The sequence below is a fragment of the Pipistrellus kuhlii genome, unplaced genomic scaffold, assembly GCF_014108245.1.
Source record: "Pipistrellus kuhlii isolate mPipKuh1 unplaced genomic scaffold, mPipKuh1.p scaffold_m20_p_18, whole genome shotgun sequence".
Classification (NCBI taxonomy): domain Eukaryota; kingdom Metazoa; phylum Chordata; class Mammalia; order Chiroptera; family Vespertilionidae; genus Pipistrellus; species Pipistrellus kuhlii.
In genome coordinates this window covers 14,584,982-14,607,176 of record NW_023425493.1, presented here as the reverse complement: position 1 = coordinate 14,607,176, position 22,195 = coordinate 14,584,982, and the positions used below count along the sequence as shown (strand labels likewise).

Sequence of the window (22,195 nt, the reverse complement as noted above, 5' to 3'; positions counted from 1 at the left end):
GTCACTGAACATGGAGTAGGGAAGATGTGCAAAATGGTCTGTTGTAAACTGGCATGAGCTGCCCTGGCAGACCACTATGATTATATGGAAGAGAAATTCAAATATGTTTCTGTTTGATACCATTGTCAATATTTTGTATTACACGTTATTTCTCAATTGAATCATTAAAGTTTAAACCAAATATATTTAGAAAAAGAGAACAGAAACTCTTGGATTTTGAAAATAATAATAAGCCTATCCATTGTTAAGAATAAATATTTAAATTGCATATGGAAAAAGGAAAAAAAACACAATAGATGCTTTTCTCAGACCTTTATGCTAAGATTTTTATAAAATGGATTCTCCTAAATTGTACTAATTCTAAACTTCCTATTGAGAATTTAGTCCTGGAGTGATTCTATTTAACCAGGAAGTGTGTCCGTGAGTTAGACTTGTCACCAGTCCCTATGACTAAATAATTATATCAACTTACCAAAATACCACGAATATTGAAATGATTGCTTTAGCTGTTCCTCGTTTAAAAATAACTTATGAGGATAAGAATAATTTTATCTTGAATCATAATTTTGGAAGAATATGAAATGAAAAATGACATATTGTTTTGTGATTCTGTTGTATTCGTTAGAATTTATATCATTGTGCCTTGTTAATAGACATTTTTATTTCTCCAAAGTTCCTCCAAGTGTTGCTGGCGCTGAAATTCCAAGTGAAGTCAGTGTCCTTGTAGGGGAAAATGTTGAGCTGGTGTGCAATGCAAATGGCATTCCTACCCCAGTTATTCAATGGCTTAGGGATGGAAGACCCATAACTAGCAGTGAAACAGAAAGAATCCGGTATGTTTAAAAAGAATCTTTGCATCATTAATTTCAAGGTCTTATCCAGTGTTTTATGCTTCACCTTTCACATGAATAATACCAAATTCAGTCTCCTTGGAACTTGGCTGTTAGGTTCAGAGAGGGGAAAAAAGATCAGATTTTAGAATGCTGGACACAGAAATTGTCTTTGGAGAATCACTCAAAAATGGGAGGGGGGCATTAATTCATTAACTCAGAATTATAAAATCTCAGATGTCCATTCCTACAAATGTTAATTAACTATTGTTGGTTTTATTCCTCTAATCTCAGAATGTTTATACCAGAGTCCATGCCAAAGAACAATCTTTCCTGCTTCACACCAATTTTACCCTACAAAAGATTCATCAATAATCTGAGATATGATTTCGTGTCCTGAGATCACTAAACCACCAAACATGCCATATTTCTTGGCCTATTTTGAGAAAAGATACAGTATCATCATAACCACTTCATTCCTTGTAGTGATTTGTCCAAATCCTGTTTTCAGCTGATATTTGTTACCCATGCCACAAACCACATCGAGATGGGATAATCATGTGGTAAGGGCCTCCTGCTCTTTCAACAACAAATGCCTTTGGGAGCACAATCCCGATTTCTCTACTCTCTACTCGATTACTTTATCACAAAGCCCTATTCACATACCAGAGTAATTATAACTGCTTAAAGAATTATATATGCATAAGTAGGTATTAATTAAACGTATTGCAATCTTTATCACTTTAAACCAAAATTTTTAATTTAACAGTTTGGAGTGTAATTTCTAGTTAATGAATTGAACATGCATAATTTAAAGAAAGATAGACCTAAAGATCTTACATAAGATATTTGTACCTAGGAATTTACAATCTTTCGCTTATTTTATATGAAGAGTCTAACTGTATTTATTCTTAAATCTACTTCATTGATTATTTGTTTATAAGTAGAACAATTCATCAATCAAATAAAAGAAGTTTTCCAAAGTCAACTAATTATTTCCCATGGTCATAGCAACTTGTTTTTTTTTGTTTTTTTCATTCAGATGGTTAAACTCGTGGGATTTTAAAATTCACATTTTGAAAGAGAAAAAATGAAATAGAACCAGAAAATATTATTGTAATTCTCAATAACCATATTTAATAACATGGTATGTTAGAAATTGACTATTTACTTTTGACACTAGAAGAAGCTAATAAAATCACCATTGTAGGAGTAACTATAGATAGCAATGTAATATCTTTTTAAAACAGGAAGTTTTGTTTGATAATTGGTCTGTGGAGAGAATCAATAATACAATGATCTTAACTTACATATCTTTGATCATCTAAATGTGTAGTTATTATTTACCATTTACACAGTTCAAAGGAAAAGCTTTAGCAACTTCTAGAAAAATGTTGGCAAAATACACACAAACATAATCCTGAGTTGGTGTCACAGTTTAAATAAATTATTCTATTCCACCCCCTCTCATTAAGTATCAACAGTGTTTATAACTAGATTTTTTTGTTGTTGTTATTTTGTTAATCTTCACCTGAGAATATTTTCCCCATTGATTTCCAGAGAGTGAAAGAGAGTGGGAAGGGAGAGAGAGACAGAGAGAAAAGCATTGATGTGAGATAGACACATCCATTGGTTGCCTTTTGCACATACCCTGACCAGGGCTTGGGATTGAACCTGCAACCCAGATATTGGGAATCGAACCCATGACCCTTTGGTAACATTCTAACCACTGGGCATACCGGCCAGGGTTATAATTAGTTTGTGTGTGTTTTTTAATATACAATATATTCTTTAATTTCTCATTGTAGCATTTTTCAATTTTCATGCCAGAATTTTAAATATTTAATTCAAATCTTATTGACAACTAAAGATAAAATATTCTAAGTATGAGGGGAGGGGAAGAAAAGAAAAACAGTGTCTTTGGATAGAGAAGTTCCTAATCTAATTTTTTTGTTTCCTTTATTCCCATAAGGAGGCAGTGGACATATGAGACCCTTGACTGTAGAATTTTAGTTGGTTGCCTGAAATCTCCATCTGTTTGACTAATTCTGACTTTTCAGGTTTCCATGTAGTTAGTGTAAAATATGTGAACCATTATTTTATGGCGTGGGGTGTGTTTTTTTTTTTAATTAAACTTTATTAAATCTTTATTGTTGAAACTTTTCCAGATGTCTTTTCCCCCCATTGTCTTCTCCCAGCCTGCCCTGCACCCCAGCTCTGGCCTATACTGCCCCCCTCCCCACCATTGTCTGGGTCCATTGGTGATGCTTATATGCATACAAGTTCTTCGGTTAATCTCTTACACACACCCAGCACCTCACCGAACCTCGCCTGCCTTTCCTCTGAGGTCTGTGTTCTTTAAAAGAACACACTAATCCGGGGTAAGTCTTCCAGATTTCCGCTCTATACAAATGGTCTCAGTGCTCTTTTATCACCCCTGCTGCAGGGTGACAGCCAAAGGCAGCACGTTAATCATTCACGGAGCCCTTGCGCCCGACATGGGGAAATACACGTGTGTGGCCACTAATCCTGCTGGAGAAGAAGACCGAATTTTTAACCTAAACGTTTACGGTAAGTATGGAATGCCACCCTCTCTTGGCTGCGCTCCTTCAGGGCCCTCTCAGTACAATCTGAAGGTCCAGCAGTAGGTGTCTGAAGCATTTCGTTTGAGAATATGATGTCATTGCGGGTTCCTTGTGAGATGATTTGAACTAGTAACACGCACCCACCCGCTTCCCTCTCCTGTTTTCTGCATGACGTAGTTCCACCTGCCATCAGGGGCAATAACGAAGAAGCAGAGACGCTAACGGCCTTGGTGGACACTTCAATAAATCTCGAATGCCGAGCCACAGGGACGCCTCCACCCCAGATAAACTGGCTGAAGAACGGACTTCCTGTGCCTCTGTCCTCCCACATCCGGTTGCTGTCAGGAGGGCAGGTCCTTAGGTCAGCTTTTATTGCCTGTGACTTGTTGTTTGCTGGACAGACAGTGTCAGTAACTTTAGACTTTAACTTATCTAAATCGTGTTTAAGGAACTTTTTCCCTAAGTTTTTACTATTGTTTGTTGTCCTGTTCAGAATCTTTTTAGAAGAGGGAGGATAACAAATATTTAATTGCATTGGCTTTTTATTCTTATTTCATATTTTAGTAAATTATGTAAAATAGCTCCTTTATAAAGGAAGTATCTATTACATATATACACTGAGTGGCCAGATTATTATGATCTCTGAATGCATAATAATGTGGCCACTCAGTGTGTGTGTGTGTGTGTGTGTGTATTAGAGGCCCAGTGCATGGGTGGGGTCCAGCCAGGCTGGCCAGGGGGAGGAGACATGTGGGCAGTTAGCCAGCCTGCCTGTTGGTCGAACTCCTGGTCGCGGGGACAATTTGCATATTAGCCTTTTATTATATAGGATATACACTGAGTGGCCAGATTATTATGCATTCAGAGATCATAATAATCTGGCCACTCAGTATATTTCTGAGAACAACTATTTTAGCTAAAATTTATAGGCAAATGATAGGAAGATGCCTACTAAATCCTGTGATTTTTTTTTCACATGAATATCATTCTCTATTAGAATGTATTTGAAAAATATTCACCTCTCAAACTATTTTATATTTTCAGTGGCTTACTGTCAGTGTCTAATCAACTTTGTAGGATAAATTACAGTTGAGGCATCTGTGGTTTATGATGGATGGTTATAACCTTCATATCTAAACTTTTCCAACATAAATCACTTCCTATATCTATATTTTATTTGTGTATGTTGAATGGGATCAATTTATGAACTGTTGGGTCCAATTGTTTTTCAGGATTGTGAGAGCCCAGGTGTCTGATGTTGCTGTGTATACTTGTGTGGCCTCCAACAGAGCTGGGGTGGATAATAAACATTATAGCCTTCAAGTGTTTGGTATGTAACAGAAGTGACTCTAGTGTTTTACCATGGACCTAGTGTTCAGCAACATGCATGTATATTGAGATATTGCCATCTCAGAAAAGCTTGGTAAAATAGGATCTTGCCAACTAGGGAAGAACACATTTTCTTCCAAGGGGTTCATATTTGTTAGAGCATACTGTCTGTTTGCCAAAATGCTCTTCTAACTTGGAATTTTGCATTAAGACAAATCTAAAAATTTTTTAAATAGCATTTCAATCCAGACATAAGACCATTCCTTAAATACAAATAGACAGTTCAGGCTGTTTTCCAATATTATTAGTGGCCCATTTACAGTATCGAAAATGTGAGTCTAAACAGGGTGTCCCCAAAATATATACACCTTGAATAATTATTCATTCCAATGGGTTCAGTCAGGGAAGAAAGAAAGAAAGAAAGAAAGAAAGAAAGAAAGAAAGAAAGAAAGAAAGAAAGAAAGAAAGAAAGAAAGAAAGAAAGAAAGAAAGAAAAAGTTCAATTGAGCTATCATATATACAGGGTATATACATTTTTGGGACACCCTACATATGTCTCTCTGTGTATGTATAGAGAACTCCCAACATTTCATTTTTGAAATATTAAGGTTTCTGGTCTAGATTTCTCAATCCCTAAGGACAACTCTGAATAGTCAAGTAAACTATTTAATATATATCAACAAATGACAGATGTTGGCTTATATAAAACTTGCTCTAGAATATACTATTATTTTATTTATTGAAAGTAGTTGAAAATATACTTCTGGAATTTACAATATGTATTATAACAAGTTGAAGAGACAAACCTATGTAGTTTTAAAAAAAATGGCCAAAATGTAAACACATTGGAACATTGTATGTTCTATAGGAAACAATCCTGAGGTTTAACTGCTAATACTTTAAAAGATTAGTAATTGGCCTACCTAACACGTGTTTCTATGGTGAAATCATCAACTCGTTACATGCTATTTTAAATTCTATATTTTTACAGAGCATAGAAACACTATAAAACGAATTGAACTCTTCAACTTTTTAATCTGAACTGATCTCAAATTATTAAAGTAGATATACACAATGTGCCCGTTTTCTTTTATGTGCAGTACCACCAAATCTCGACAATGCCATGGGAACAGAGGAAATCACAGTTGTCAAGGGCAGTTCTACCTCCATGACATGCCTCACCGATGGGACCCCAACTCCCCGGATGTCGTGGCTTAGGGATAGCCAGCCTCTGGGGCTTGATGACCATCTGACAGTAAGCACTCAAGGAATGGTCGTTCAACTCATCAAAGCAGAGACCAAAGACTCAGGAAGGTACACCTGCATTGCCTCCAATGAAGCTGGAGAAGTCAGCAAACACTTTAACCTAAAGGTCCTAGGTATGTACACTTTCAATGCTGAGGAGTTGCCTACATCTTTCACCTGAAAACGGTAGAGCTTGAGTTGTCCATCTGCACTCACTGAACTGGGTGAGAAAGGAGGCATAGCAAAAGATGAGACTGGAAAGATACAAACCGTGAAGAGCCTTGGGAACATTTTAGAGAATTTGACACCTTGACAAAGGCAGTAAAAAAGCTCAAACAGGGATGTGTTACAACTAGATTTCACCTCCCCCAAATTCCTTCTGATGACAGAGTGAAGAATACATAGAAGAGCCTGTTGTACTCATACAGGCCTGAAAATGCAGTCCCTGGCCCAGGGAGAGGCAGTGAGTGGGGAGAGAGAGAGAAGGAAAAACCCTTTAGGAATTCATGAACTCAGAATCATGGTGCCTTTCTGGATGTAGAAAAATAACACTGATGTTGTTAGAGTCATTTACAAAGAATAGCCTTCCCAGCTGAAGAGTTTATAAAAATTACACTTTCTGAAGACAGATTTGAAAACTGGTTCCGTGGAAAGAGGAGACGTTTCTGCATTCCAGCATCTGTTGAAAGCTAATTCCCTTAAATTCTGAAAAATGCTACACTTGAATCAGTGTTACCCTCAGAATGTGAATGTCAATGTGCTAATTTGGGAAACTGCTATTCTCATCTTAATTCCATCCATGTGGTGGGAGGTGTCTTGGTGTATTTGTAGTTCTGGAAAGTCCATTTTGGCGAGAAGACCAAAAGCACGGGAGAAAATCCTACAAAACAAAGCTGAGGGGTTTTGACAGGGCCCAGGCTATGAAGGGCTTTGTCGGCCACATTAAAAATGTTGGTTTTTATCCTAGAGCAATGGGAAACCAGTAAAAATTCTACTAAGTGGAACGCCATGGGTAGAGTTGCAGTTTGAAAAGGCCACTCTTACTGCAGAGTGGAGAGCTACTTAGAGCAGGAGATCAGTGTATTATGTTTAGGAAATTATGTTTAGGAAAAACAAGACATCTAAAAAGATGGCAGCTGGAACAAAGAACTTTTGTGTCCCTTGCTGAGCAAGATACTTGGAGGTAGGCGGTAGAGGCATTGGTTCATCAGTTCAGATATTTATAGTTCTCCAGGCCTTCATATCGTAGTTCCAGGATCACGCATTGTTTGCTCAACACCACCCCCCCTCACCCAAGAACCACTGGATGCAGCAATAGAGCAGGAAGTTCATAGGGCAAAGAGTTGGCCCTTTAGGGACTTTCTTAGAAATCCCATGAGTATCTATGGGTCAGAATCTCCACATGCCACTCCACCTGCTCTCTACTGAAAGAGCACAACCCCAGCAAACTCAGGGTCTGTTCATGCAAAATAAACAAATAAATAATATTGGGTAGGCACCTATAGCCAGGAGGAAGGAGATATGGGTCCAAATCAGTGTGTTTTTTTTAATCTCAGATGGAGGTGAGAGGAAAGTGTATTCTGATAAGAATGGCAGGTAGCAGTGTTGGGACTTAGTTGTGGATTTGAACACAGGTGAAGCAGATATCAAGGAGGCCTCCTAGTTTCTTACTCACCTGACTGAATGATTGGCTAATCTTTCACATAAATGCAGGGGCTGCTGGGAAAGGACCAGGTTTTGATGAATAAGGCAGCAGGTTGAGGTGAAGTCGTTTTCAAATGTCCCACTGAAGATGTTTATCTAATCATTGGATTTTTGGGGTCTGGAGCTCAGATGAGAGATGTAGGCTGGAAATAAAGTTCTGGAGTCGTGAGACTGTGAACAATACCTAGGCCACCTGAATACAAGGCCTTGGGACAAGATCCGGAGTGCAGAAGTTCACAATCACTTAGCACCTGCAGGCTCTGATGACTAGGGATTGAGCCATTAGGGAACATGTTACTGTTGTGATTTTAAATCTAGTGACTAGATCTTTTGAGGATAAAGGCCATACCTAACTCATCTTTTTATCCATGATGGCTGACACATCCTATCTAATAAAAGGATAATATGCAAATTAACCATCACTCCATCACAAAACTGGGGATACCCAGTCCCCTTAGCCCCACCAGAGTCCCCCAGTCCTGGGGAGGCGGCCACTGAGAGCAGGCAGCATGAACGACCTGGCAGAATGTTTGCTTTGTTACCATGGTGATAAGGCAAGCGTCCCACCCTGACCATGGAGGGCCTTTAGGCCACAGAGAGCCTCTGGGCAGTGGGCATGGAGCTGCCAGGCCCCACAGAGAATTGCTGATGCATGGTTTCATGTGCAGAGCTACTAGTAATAAATAAACAGCAAAGGAAAGAAATAAAGAATTTCCCAGAGTAAAAAAAAAAAAAAAAGAATCAGAGACATGCTTTTGAGTGGTACAGACAACACACTACAGAAATTAAAAGGGAAAGAAATTTCATAGTTTGTTGAGATAATCAAGGAAGGATATATAGTTTTACAAATGAACTTACATTCATGTGACTTTGGTTGTCCTTGAATATGCTCAGTTAGGAAACAGGATTAGTGGACAATGTTTCCCTGGAAGGCATAGCATTAGAAAAGTCACAGAACAAGAAAGCGCTGAACTGTTGAAGTAAGTTTATTAAAGTAGATAATATTATAAAGATAAATTAAGCCATATTATGAAAGCCTTGGGAGCTGTAATATAGAGCTTTTACTTAACTCAGTAAACAACATGGAGACACAAATCTTTTAAGCAAGAAATAGTGAACCAACTTACAATACACTTAAGGAAATGTGTTTTGGCTGATCTCTTAATTATAATCTATAAACACAGATTTAATATATCCTCCTTTTTCCAGAAAGAAAGACGATGACCATAGGTAGAAATTTTTAGGAGGTGGGTTTTAATAATAATACCAACAGCTGTAGCAGGCATTATAATAAGTAATAACTGTCTTTAAACTTTAACTATAAAATAAAACAGATTCAGAAACACAAAAGAAATATGCTTTGTTCACAGATGATCTCATTAAATCCTCACAACAATCCTACAGTGAAATAACAGTACCATCCTTATTTTGAGATGTGTTCAAATTCACCAACCTACTAATTTTTGGAGATAGGATTCAAACTCAGGCTGTTTGACTCCAGATCCTTTTCTCTGAGCTCTGTTCTAAACTATTTGCCTGATTTAAAAAATAAAAATAAAATAAAATAAAAAAACACAAGAAGACAGTTAATATTTGGAGCTGTCCAACAGCTATTTTGGCAGCCTTACGAAACAGTAAGCTGGAAATGTTGGTAGAAAATTTGAATGATCTTTATAAGGGAGGTCTGTTTCAAAGGGATTCCCAAACATAGGAACAGTTGAACTGAAAACCTTATTGTTCCTTTCAAGGGTCTAGATTCCTTAACATCCTCTTGAGAGTGATAATTTAGAAGTATAAATAACGAAAAAAGGAAAGTGTTTCTGCCAGACATAACAAATGTGTTTTATGCAGAAATAGCCTCCAAATGTAACTATTTTTTCTTCTGCTTAGTGACCATTTCCTCTTAAAGTTCTGCATTGAAGAGCTGATAGCAAAATTGCCTAGCATTTGCCTGTTGCTTTTGTTGAAACTGGTGTGTTTTTTTTAAAGGTGCAAAAACACACGACTGTATTTAAGTATCTCTCTTTGAAAAAGATGGGTTTGCTTTTTATTATTTTCAAATCTTCACAGTTAAGTAAGACTGCTCTAATGATCTGAACCCCGATTACTGAGGTGTAGCTACTTTGTAATCTCTTGTTACCCTGTTTCCCTGAAAATAAGACAGTGCCTTACATTAATTTTTTTCTCCGAAAGTTGCGCTAGGTCTTATTTTCAGGGGATGTCTTACCTTTCCATGCGCTAGGTCTTATTTTCAGAGGATGTCTTATTTTCGGGGAAACACGGTACTTCATGATGTGTTATACCCATGAGCCGTCCATTTTAAAACATTGCCATTTTTTAAATGGTAATAACGTCTAGTAATTATTTTGGTATCCTGTTCTAATTAGATTGTATCATATGAATCATACATTTCTTTTCTATTTTTATTGATTTCAGAGAGGCAGGGAGAGGGAGAGAGAGATAGAAACATTAATAATGAGAGAGAATCATTGATTGGCTGCTTGCTGCACACCTCATTCTGGGGATCGAGCCAACAACCTGAGCATGTGCCCTGACTGGCAGTGGAACCCATGACCTCCTGTTTTATAGGTCAACAACTCAATAAACGAGTCACACAGGCTGGGCTGAGCCATAAATTTGAGTCAAGTTTTCTTTTAAAGATTTTCTAGTCAGTAGTACTTTATGAAACAGCAAGTTTATTTTGTTTCTTCTAATTTTCTTTCAATAGAACCACCTCATATCAATGGATCTGAAGAACCTACAGAGATATCAGTGATTGTTAATAATCCACTTGAACTTACCTGCATCGCGTCTGGAATCCCAGCTCCTAAAATTACCTGGATGAAGGATGGACGGCCTCTTCCCCAGACAGATCAGGTGCAAACTCTTGGAGGAGGAGAGGTTCTTCGAATATCTACTAGTCAGGTAAGTTCAGCTCATACAATTATTTTATCCCCAGTGCAGCTTCTCCCTTGCTTATATATGAGAAATGTTGGGGAAATTGTATCTTTGAATTGGAATACATCACAGCTCTCCATAACTTCAGCAATGACAGATTGGTCCTACAATAGGCAGGACTGGGTAGACGCTTACAAGGTAACATGACTAAAAAGAAGTGGAAGTATCAAAAGATTTTTTTTTTTACTTTCCCAAAATACTTTTTTCACAAGAGTAAAATCACCTATTTTGAGAAAGAAGTAAGATATCTGCACATTAATTTTTATAAATTTTCCGTGTTTATAACTAATCAAATATTTTTAGAAGCTATTAATTTGTGCCATATAGCACTTTATAGAACTGCCAAAAAGCAATTCAACATACATATAAATGAAGCCTCAAAGAGCACTTTTGAACTACCACAACTGAAAATCTAAAGAGACACCATTTTTTTAAGAAATGAACCATTCAGTAAAATTGGCTCTTATTTCCTTGTGTTTAAGGAAATGAATCAGAAATGTAAGTATATTTAAGGGGAATATGTCTGGAATATCTTAGTGGAATAGCCTTCTGTTCTAATAAAGACAAGACTTATATTACATATATTACCCACCTGTGGCCCAATGCTCTCATCTGTGAACTGAGGGGGAAAGATGATAATACCTAACTCATACACTTAGGGACCCAGAGATAATCTAACACACATGCTTAGACTGATGCCACAGGCATGGAGTGATTCTAAAATAGTGTCAGATAGATTTATTGCTGCTGCTATTGTTATTACAATCATTCATTTTAAAATAGAATAGCAAATTATTTAATTATATTTTGTTTGCATTTTCACTGAGGAAAGAGGAAGGAAGGAAAGGGAGCTGGAAAAAGAAAGCTGAGAATTATAAATTGTGCTGGTCCAGTGTTCAGCTATGGATCTATCATAATTGTGACCCTCATGACATGTCTTTATCCCCATCCTACAAACCCACAAGCAAATCCTGAGAGATTAAGCACTTGCCGGCTGAGTACTTATTGCTGCTCAGTGATGGAGCTCAGCCTCAATCCTGGATCTGCTTCAGAAGCCAGTGGAGCTAAGAACACTTCTCATTTCTAACACCAAGGAGAGCACACCTTCCCTTCCCTTCTTCTTTCCATCAGACAATGCAGTAACCCAGAGAAAACCCAGCTCCAGCTAGCAAACCACTTGAATGCTGCAATTTCTTCTTTTTTTTTTATTGTTTAAGGTATTACACACACACACACACACACACACACACACACACACGTATATATATATATATATATATATATATATATATATATATATGTATCCTTTTGTTTCCCCCATTGACTTTCCCCACCTCCCCTACCCCCTGTCGCATGCCCTCATTGAATCCTGTAATTTCAATAGGCCGAAAGGGAAGTGAAAGAATTTTGTAATATAAAGAATAGCATGAAGACAGGAACATATGTGGATTATATAAATCGTACACTTATAAAAGAATCATAAATGCAAATGAATAAATAAGTAAAGCTTAAGAGGGAGATTAAGGCCACAATGCAGTAAGTCTTAAAGGCAAGAATGAAAATTTGGGTTGTAACCAAACAAGACAGAGATGCATAGAGCTTTAAATGGTGACCCATGTGTTCTGGCTGTTGTGGAGAATACCAGCATAATCCATAAGACATTTCTCAGCCTTCAATAAGTTTTCAGTTGTCTAGGAGAAATAAAACTACGCCTATGATAAAATTAGGAAAAGAAATAGGAAAACCATTAAAAACATTATAGCAGTGAAATTTTTAATTCAATCAAGTATAAAGACTGCTCCTGGTTCCTCAACTCCTCTGTTTCTGTAACATTTTATACACATCTCGCTTAATATACTTACTAAATTATGCTTTGCTTTTCTCTTTTCATGTACATATCTATAACATATAGGTTGCCTGGCACATAATGGATGTTTTGCAAATTCTAAAATGTGTGGTAGAGACAAGCGTTTCCCAAGACATCTTTTGTCAAACATTCATCTGTGGTTTAATCCAAAGAGGGAAGAATTGTATGACCAAGTAGCCTTGGAAACCTATGTACTGTGCCTTCTCCTCCTTTGTGAGCCATAGCACCTGTCAACAACTCTGCAAAATCTTACCCTAAAAAAAATAACTGATGAGCTATCATTTTCAAACACCCTGTTTAACAGAACACATCTTTAAAAATGTAGCTACAAATAATGACCGTTGATGTCCTGAAGGGCATAAGCCTCCAGGAAATATTTCTCGGAGGAGGCAAGATTTAAGAGTAGTCATGAATGATGGTTCAAGTTTGGCTAAGTCAGGACAAGTGCAGGGAGATTATTATTTGGGGGGAAAATGAGTTGGTTGAGAAAAGTTGACTTTTAGAGGCTTTGAAAATATGATGAGAAATTCAGAAATTATTCTCTAGGCAGTAGCACGGCATTTTACACTCTTAATTGAAGGACTGGGTGAGTGCCATTCTCCTTAATACTTGTGTTTAAGTATTTTTCCAAAAATACTAGTCTTAACATACTGGTCTTAAATGCTTTCAAAGGAGTTTTTGCAGCCTACCAAAAAGTTTTTCCATAACCTGTAAAGTCAGTTTTGAATGTAAGAATTTTAAAATTTCCAATATACTAGGAATGTTCAAGTAATAAAATAAATGAAAACAAGATTTTCCTACTTTTCCAAAATACATTTTTGACAGTAGTAAGATTATCTGTTTCCCAGAGTATACTTTACTCACACATAAGCATGGGCCATTTCTACAAAACAACATCAAACGTATGAATGGAGACTAACACTTCCAGTGAAAACTATGCATGAGGTTTTTTGAAAGAAGTGTTTCTGGTTTTAGTGAGAAAATAATAGATTTTGCTGTCAGTCACCACTGTATGCAGCCAAATCACATAATAGAGCCCTATTGTTTCCGCATGTATAATATGTCAAAGGTAGATTCAAAATGTGGCATTCATGTGCTTTATTATATAACCTGATATTTATTCATTCACTTACTTACTTAATTTTTATTTTCTTTAGGAAGACTCTTTTTGAAGTTTTCAGTATGACATTCAAACTCATAAATACTTGTTTCTTTAATAAACATTAAGCATCCAGTCTGTCATGCAGTTATTTTGAGATTAAAGTGCCAAAACCCTGTTAAAATATAGAATTACACAGAATAGAGATGCCAAGTAATGCTCGATAAGTGAATGCTAATCACGAATGTTAAAGCAGTTCATTAATATTCATTATTGCGCCATATATATATATATATATATATATATATATATATATATATTATTGATTTTCCACAGAGAGGAATGGAGAGGGATAGAGAGCTAGAAACATCTATGAGAGAGAAACATCGACCAGCTGCCTCCTGCACACCCCCTACCGGGGATGTGCCCGCAGCCAATATACATGCCCTTGACAGGAATCGAACCTGGGACCTTTCAGTCCGCAGACTGACGCTCTATCCACTGAGGCAAACCGGTTTTGGCTATTGCACCATCTTAATGAGATCTTGCTTGGTGTGAGATTTTCAAATTCATTCTAGTGGATGTTTATTCTCATAATCAAAACCAACATGGTAATTTCCTTATCTGGATTTTTGTAGGTTGAAGATACAGGAAGATATACATGCCTGGCCTCCAGCCCTGCGGGAGATGATGATAAAGAATATTTAGTGAGAGTGCACGGTAAATTTGGCAAAATGTTTGGCAGTCCATTATACCCTGATACCTAGTTAGAAGCCATATTTTATGGAACTTGAGGCAACTCCACAGTAGACCATAAGATATGATTATGCATTAGGAAATATGTGTTTTTCAAATCTGATGCTTATATTTTACTGATCAAATGCTTTTAAGGAATAATTCAGTGCATTCTGTTACTTGTTTCGATCCTGCACAAATAATTCATATTTAAAATCAATATAAGTTATGATAAAAATAAAAATTGTGTAGTTCATAATCTTACACCACAAAGATAAGACCATTTTCAGATTAATATTTTGTCACAAAAATGTGGTCACAGAGCATATAGTGGTTAACCTGGTTCTCAATCTCACTTAATGGAATGGTGAGTGTGTTTTTCATGTCAAAAAATATATCGTTATAAAATTACTTTTTGGTAATAGCACAGTATTCCATTTAATGTTTATATCATCATTTATTTAACCCATTTCTTATTTTTGAATAGTTAGGTTGTTTTTGTATTTTCACCAGTATAAGCAACACTGCGATAAACATCATTGTATATACATGTTGGCCTATTTCTTAATTATCTTAGTTTGATGAATTCCTATAAATATCTTGCTTGTTTACACACACACACACACACACACACACACACATATTTAAGGCCACCAAATTATGTTCTAAAAAGTTGGACCAGTTACATTCTAGCATAGAAGTAGGAATTGCTCTTCATGAAGGGGAGCTTTTTTTAAAAAAAACTAAGCACATTTTTATCCAATTATCATAAAATATCTGAATGACGAGGCAATGCAAACTGTAGGGCTGGTGTAGTACAGGAGTGTCTTTCTCCACCCTTCTGCCTGCACACCCATTAGACCTGCCACTATTGACATGTAAATTGTGTGTTATAATATGTTACATTAAAAAGATATTTCTCTGCATATTAGGAAAAATATATACATTTCTAAATATTTTTATAGACCCTAATTTAGTGCTTTTAAGATCTGATGTTCAGGGGAAGTCATTACTAAGTGTATCCTGCACATGGAGTCCCTCATTTGTGCCAGAGTTTCTTTACTTGGTAAATGGTGATGTTAATGTGATTATGTTAGCCATGTGGCTGTGGAAGAATTTCATTACTTAATGTATGTAAACGTATTAAGTATCAATAAAAACACATGCCACTATTTGTAATCATTTGTACCATAAACTGAATGAGTAATGTTTTTAAGTATCTGCCTTTTTTTTTTAATCTCATATAGCAGATGCAATATCTGTTGATTACATATTATAATTCAGATCCTTTTACATCTCATTTATTGAAAGCCTCGGGTGTATTTTTTCTCACACCCAGTGCCCCCTAATATTGCTGGAACAGACGGGCCCCAGGATTTCACTGTGTTACGGAACAGACAGGTGACACTGGAATGCAAATCGGATGCAGTGCCCCCACCTGTCATCACTTGGTTTAAAAATGGAGAACGGTTACAGGTAAGTCTTGGTAACTTCCAAGGATTCATTTTGAGAAAGAAAAAAAACATCAGTTGTGGAGTCTTTGCTAGGTAGACAAAACCAAACATCAGGCTACTAGTTTTTCAATATTGCAGGGATGGGCACAGGGTCCTTAGATCAGCCTTCTTTTCTTAACTTTAACTAGGGTAGTTAGTTACTGGCTATGGATCAGAAGATAGGCATTTTGGTCCCAGACATGCTGTAAATTAGCCCCAGCATGTGTCTCCTGGAGCCCATGGATTTGAAACACTCAGTTGTTTGTGTTCTTGATAGAAAATTAACCTTCAGAGTGCCCAAAGAACTGACTTGTCTTGCCAAGTCTCTATGGCAGCCCTATCACTCAATCCCCTGGTCCAGAGTTGGACCTCACAAGGAACCCCAAGAACCTGTGCCACATCAGGAGTCTGGGACGAATCTTTGAAGAACCCAGTTACTGGCTCTCTGAAGCTTCCCATGCCCAGCTTGGGTGGCCTGCCCATCCTTGAGTGGATCACTGTGGCGAGGGGAACTGGGGGACATTTATGATGTCTTTGCCTGAACCACACTCAAAGACTTGGTTCTCCTGGGTGTGTTTTGTGTTGTTGATTTTTTGTTTTGTTTGTTTTTTGTTTTTTTTTTGTTTTTATATCTTTATTGTTGAAAGTATTACAGATTTGCATTTTTTCCCCACTGACTCTCTCCACCCTGCTCCCACTGCCCCCCTTCATAGCTCTATTGTCTGTGTTCATGGGTAATGCATATATGCATATTCTCATAGTTTTTTTGTTAGTCTTCGCCTGAGGATATTTTTTCCATTGATATCTTAGAGTGAATGGAAGGGTTGTACGGAGGGAGAGAAAATACAAAGGAGGGAGGGAGGGAGGTGGGGAGAGAGAGAAAGAGAGAGAGAAGAGAGACATCGATTGGTTGCCTCCGCACTTGGGATAGAATGACAACCCAGGTATGTTCTGGCCAAAGCTCTAACCACTAACAAACACTGGCCAGGGACCTCCTGAGTTTTGATTCCAGGATAATGGTGGGGAGCAGACAAAGTGGACTGTTAAATAGACGCCCTACAGTTTACTGACTACTGATGTTATAAACTAACGTTTCCCTTCCTTGCCCTGACATTTTAATTTTAATGACATATTTTCCTTGCTGAATCCAGGCAACACCTCGAGTCCGAATCCTATCTGGGGGTAGATACTTGCAAGTGAACAATGCGGATCCAGGTGATACAGCCAATTACACCTGCGCTGCCAGCAACATTGCAGGAAAGACTACAAGAGACTTTATTCTCACTGTCAATGGTAAGGAAAATTAATCATTGGTTCACAATGTAAAAATTTAGCCAAGGGCATTCAAGTAGATAATAACCATTTTAATGAGTATAATAATTCTTGTGGTTTCTATTTCTTTAGAAAAAGACAATATGTAATATTTGTATTACGGCCATATTCAATCTAACTCAATTCCAAAAAAAATAATTAAAGGCATATTACTTTAGCTTAAAGGATAATATATGCCCATTGTCATCAGTATATCCTAATGTTTCCTGTCATTCAGATTAGAGCCATTCAGGAAGTTAATACACTAAATTTCCAAATGACAAGTGGCACATTATTTAGTTCACTTTGTTTAAATATTTTTTATTGATTTCAGTGAGGAAGGAAGAAGGGGAGAGCGATAGAAATATCAATGGTGAGAGCGAATCATTGATCGGCTGCCTCTTGCACACCCCCTCAACGCAGCATGTACTATGACTGGAAATCGAACCCTGACCTTCTAATCCATAAGAGGCCCTCAAACACTGAGCCATGCCTTTATTGATGTTGGTGTTTTAGTATACATGTACTAGACAGAAACCGCCATTGAATTTCAGTTTTATTGAACATAAAATCTAAACACTAAACTTTGCCAAGCTTGAGGAAGATAATACAGACTTTGCACCAAAACAGTTCCTTTGGATTTTTCATGTATGAAACTTTGCAGGATATTAGGTGACCCGCACAACTAATATCTCTACTCCTAAAATTAAAATTCAGGTTCCCTATTCCCATATGCATTTGATGATTAATAAAATACATGCTCTGAGACTTGCATGATTGATCACAGATGTGCCTTTTGTTAAAACAGCCCGCTTTCTGTTCTCCATTTAAAGCGAAGTGGTGCCAGTGTTAACATTCTCTGACCATTATTTGGCCAGAGAGAAATAAGAACTATCATCTTTAATTTGCATCAGGCTAAAGCTGATTTTTATGTAAGCCTCTCTTCTAGAAAGCCAGAATTCACACACCATATAAGGGATCGAAAACCCCCTCCCCCATCTACGCTTGGATTTTTAAACACAAATATCTTGAATAACATTTTAGGAATAAAATCCCAACTCTATATACTAACCTGAATTAGCTATGGGCAAAGTGATAGATGTGACTCAAAGCTCACCTTGTCTTATGGCTTCAAAGTCTTAGTTCAGGCTGCACTATTAACATACATGAAGTCTTCCATATGCATCTCCCGTGCAGTTCCTCCGGACATCAGGAGTGGCTCCCAGAGTCTTGTCATTCACCTAAACAAGTCAATTGTGTTGGAATGCTTTGCTGAGGGTGTGCCAACCCCGAGGATCACGTGGAGAAAGGACGGGGCTGTTCTCTCTGGGAGTCACGCAAGGTAACAGTTCTGGAAACGGGGTGAAAATGACTCTAAGAACTGAAATGCAGATCCTTAAATCGTGTGTCCAATGCATTGTTTGGATCTTGGTATATTAGAGTCTTAATATGAGAATCAAGCTACCGTATTTTAGAAGCGTCATTCCTAAGACGTACGTGCAATATGTAACAATGATCATCCTTCCAAGATCACAAGCCCCTATGCTGGGCACCTTGGCAGCCCAGCCCGTGTCTCCACCAGCTTCATGGCAATCTCTGAAGCTGGGAAAGGACTGGAGACGGATTGAACTAAGTCGTGAAAAGTGCTCTCAGTCATAATGAAATCTCCCATTTATTTATTTAAAAAAAAAAAAAGTCAGAATGTGAGTTGTCAGAGTAGGCTGACTCCGGGGACTTCCCTGTGATCCTTCTTGTAGATACTCCATCTTGGAAAATGGGTTCCTTCACATCCAGGCAGCACATGTCACCGATGCTGGGCGGTATTTGTGTATGGCTACCAATGTTGCTGGGACCGACCGAAGGCGGATAGACTTACAAGTCCATGGTAAGTACACTTCTATGAACAACATGTTCTTTGCTGTCCTAAACCAGTAAGGTCTTAAAGACCTTCATAGCCCTAGCCGGTGGCTCGGTGGCTAGAGCATTAGCCCGCAAACTGAAGGGTCCTGGATTTGATTCCAGTCAAAGGCATGTACCTCCGTTGCAGGTTCAATCCCTGGCCCGGATGTGTCTCTCTCACATCGATGTTTCTCTCTCTGTCTCCCTTTTCCTTCCACTTTGTCTAAAAGTAACTGGAAAAAATATGCCCGCCGGTGAGAATTAACAAAAAAATGAAAAATAAAAAAGTGAAATATATATATATTTTTAAAAGCCTTTGCTATCCAAGGCTGTTTACATGTGTTACACTATATAGGCAGTCCTTGGGTTACATCAGACTCGGCATATATACGTCATTTTGTGCTTATGTCACCATCTCCCATTTATTTATTAAAAAAAAAAGTTCCATTATTTTGATGTATGTACATAAGTGCTTTATGTTTTTGATTTACCACAAGTAAAGGTCAGGAATTACTGTTTCACTCCATTACTGCTGTGTATGTGCTCCACGTGAGTGACGTAGGTGCTAAGTGTGGGTTCCGACTTACGGCAAAAATCGAGTTATGTTGCAAATCGCCTTACGTCATGCCATAGGAACGGATCTCTGACGTAACACTGTACTATGAATAGGCCAGGCCCGTGTTTTCTCCCCTGTATGAATGGTGTCATCACAACACTATTTAAATGCACCCATGGTATTGTTTTGTTTGTTTGTTTTTTGTAACTATGAGGTATGTTGCCAATGATGAACTTTGCTTGGGCAGCATCATATTTGCTGAGTGTTTCCCTCTTATTTGGTGACTGTTTTAGTTCCTCCCTCTATTGCTCTGGGCCCTACAAACATCACTGTAACGGTGAATGTTCAAACGACTCTGGCTTGCGAGGCTACTGGAATACCAAAACCATCCATCAGCTGGAGAAAAAATGGACACCTTCTCAATGTGGATCAAAACCAGAATTCCTACAGGTAAGAAATGGTTTCATTGAAAAATCCCACTTCCTATTTAGAAAAATATTTAAAAGATAATTAAGATTTATATCTAGCTGTGAAGACAACAAATAACTAAGTATGAAGAATTAGCTAGAGTGTATGGAAAATATTTTTTTCCTTTATATGGAACTAGTTTTCCAACCCAAAATCTTTATCTGAATCATACATGCAACCTTTCTATCCGAAGCCTGTTAGTAAGGTCTACAGGATTAGATTTCTGTTCTGCGGGTGGTGTTTGGGATGGGTTTTTTTTTTTGTTGTTGTTGCTGTTGGTTTTTTTGGTGTGTGTGTGTTTTGTTGGGTTTTGTTTTGTTTTGTTTTGTTTTTAGCAGCTCTTGGCATTTCAAAAGGACAAAAGATGATCACATCATTTGGTACAAAAAAAATTATTCTGTAAAAATGATTCAAGTTTCAGTTGTCTAATAAAGCTCAAATTTTGTATATTGAAACACAACTTATGTATTTGGCAGCATGTTTGCAAGGAAAAACAACATTTTCTCCTTTTTTTTTTTCTTTTGCATTTTTCTGGGTTTACTACACCTTATAATAAGGCAGTATGTTATTTTTAAAGTTTAACATTTAAGTCACTAAGAATTTCTTATGCTTTAGATGAGCATCAATTAAGTTAATAGTTATCATATCAAAAGATTTTCCGTAGTACCTAAAAGAAAAGTTCTCTTTGACAAGATCTTTGACAAAAATCAATTCTAATGCATCAAGAAATATGAAGCTAGGAGTGTTTCTCTTGAAGTGCTGTTGCTTCCCTCTCTTCCTCAGCCTTTGAATCTTTTGACATTGGGGTTTAGAGACTTGAGGGAACACACAATCTGAAATATGTACAATGCCCTTGGATTAAAAAGCATGTCGAATATGTTCCCTCTCAGTCAAATTGTTTCTATACTGCCAGTGCATAAAAATATATATATTCTTATTTAAATAACATTTAAATAAATATGCGTGTTATGCATATTTACTAAGCCTCCTAAATACTTTAGTTTCAAATAGGTTGAAAGGAGAAGACTTACTGATATATGTACTATGCATCTCCAGGGTATCCAACACATGTAAGGAGACATGTGAAATAGGGAAAGGTACGAGACAGACTGGTAATTACCCACCTATCAATGGAAATAACCAAATACCAACCTGCAAAGTTATTGGTGAAATTTAGAGATCATTGATGTGAAGCATTTGAGAAGGTGCCATGAGTGTATTCAATGCTCAGTGAACAGTGGTTCTCATCAGTGTGCTCTTTGCACTATATATTTCTTCAGAAGGGCATGGTTGATCATGATAGAAGCATCTTGAAAATGTAAGACTCCCCCTTCAGACAATCCTTGTACCCACTGCTTCCTATAGATGACAAAGTTGAGGTCCTGTTAAGCCACTGCCATAGGAACTTCAAGTCTGGTACCTAAAGTATCCAGAGAAATGATGCTATTGGTAAAGTGGGAAAAGTTCATAACATGTGGAACTAACAGGAAACATGTATGTAAACGGATACAGAGTATCTCATGGCTTTAAAATCTTTCTTCTAGGCTCCTTTCCTCAGGTTCCCTAGTAATCATTTCCCCTTCCGTGGATGACACGGCCACCTATGAGTGCACGGTGACAAACGATGCTGGAGAGGACAAGAGAACCGTAGACCTCACAGTCCAAGGTAGGGCTGGCTTACTGTGTGGAGTGCAAGTTACGCTGACATCCTTCATCCTTCCAGCCTTTTCCTCTCACTTAACATTTCCTTTCCGTGTAGAAAGAGAAAAAATGTATGCTATAACATTTGGAAATCTGGACACGCTGGAAACACGACGTTTACCTTTTTTGTGTGTGTTATTGTTGTTTTAGTTCCACCTTCTATAGCGGATGAGCCTACAGACTTCCTAGTAACCAAACACACCCCAACAATAATTACCTGCTCTGCATCAGGAGTCCCATTTCCCTCAATTCACTGGACGAAAAACGGTATAAGACTGCTCCCCAGGGGAGATGGCTACAGAATTCAGTCCTCGGGTAAGATCGAGTTCCGTGATCACACACTTATGACGACTGCGGTAATTATGATTGGATGACCTCACTTGGCTTTTTTTGCACCAAAATAAAAGAATAAATT

At 37.5% G+C, this 22,195-nt stretch overlaps 1 protein-coding gene across 3 annotated transcripts in view; it reads left to right on the top strand.

Annotated features, from left to right (window-relative positions):
• HMCN1 (hemicentin 1) overlaps positions 1 to 22,195 on the top strand; it is a 349,616-nt gene that overhangs the window by 267,878 nt on the left and 59,543 nt on the right. For all 3 annotated transcript variants that reach the window (XR_006741944.1, XM_045583144.1, XM_036442229.2), the window contains exons 64-77: positions 674 to 833; positions 3,277 to 3,401; positions 3,593 to 3,776; positions 4,648 to 4,745; positions 5,845 to 6,123; positions 10,422 to 10,618; positions 14,256 to 14,337; positions 15,692 to 15,828; positions 16,997 to 17,138; positions 18,354 to 18,498; positions 18,914 to 19,041; positions 19,905 to 20,061; positions 21,624 to 21,745; positions 21,931 to 22,095. Coding sequence is in view for 2 of the 3 variants with exons in the window: in XM_045583144.1 (XP_045439100.1) it covers positions 674 to 833; positions 3,277 to 3,401; positions 3,593 to 3,776; positions 4,648 to 4,745; positions 5,845 to 6,123; positions 10,422 to 10,618; positions 14,256 to 14,337; positions 15,692 to 15,828; positions 16,997 to 17,138; positions 18,354 to 18,498; positions 18,914 to 19,041; positions 19,905 to 20,061; positions 21,624 to 21,745; positions 21,931 to 22,095 (2,121 nt within the window). In the remaining variant the exon portion in view is untranslated. The remainder of the gene's footprint in view (positions 1 to 673; positions 834 to 3,276; positions 3,402 to 3,592; positions 3,777 to 4,647; positions 4,746 to 5,844; positions 6,124 to 10,421; positions 10,619 to 14,255; positions 14,338 to 15,691; positions 15,829 to 16,996; positions 17,139 to 18,353; positions 18,499 to 18,913; positions 19,042 to 19,904; positions 20,062 to 21,623; positions 21,746 to 21,930; positions 22,096 to 22,195) is intronic.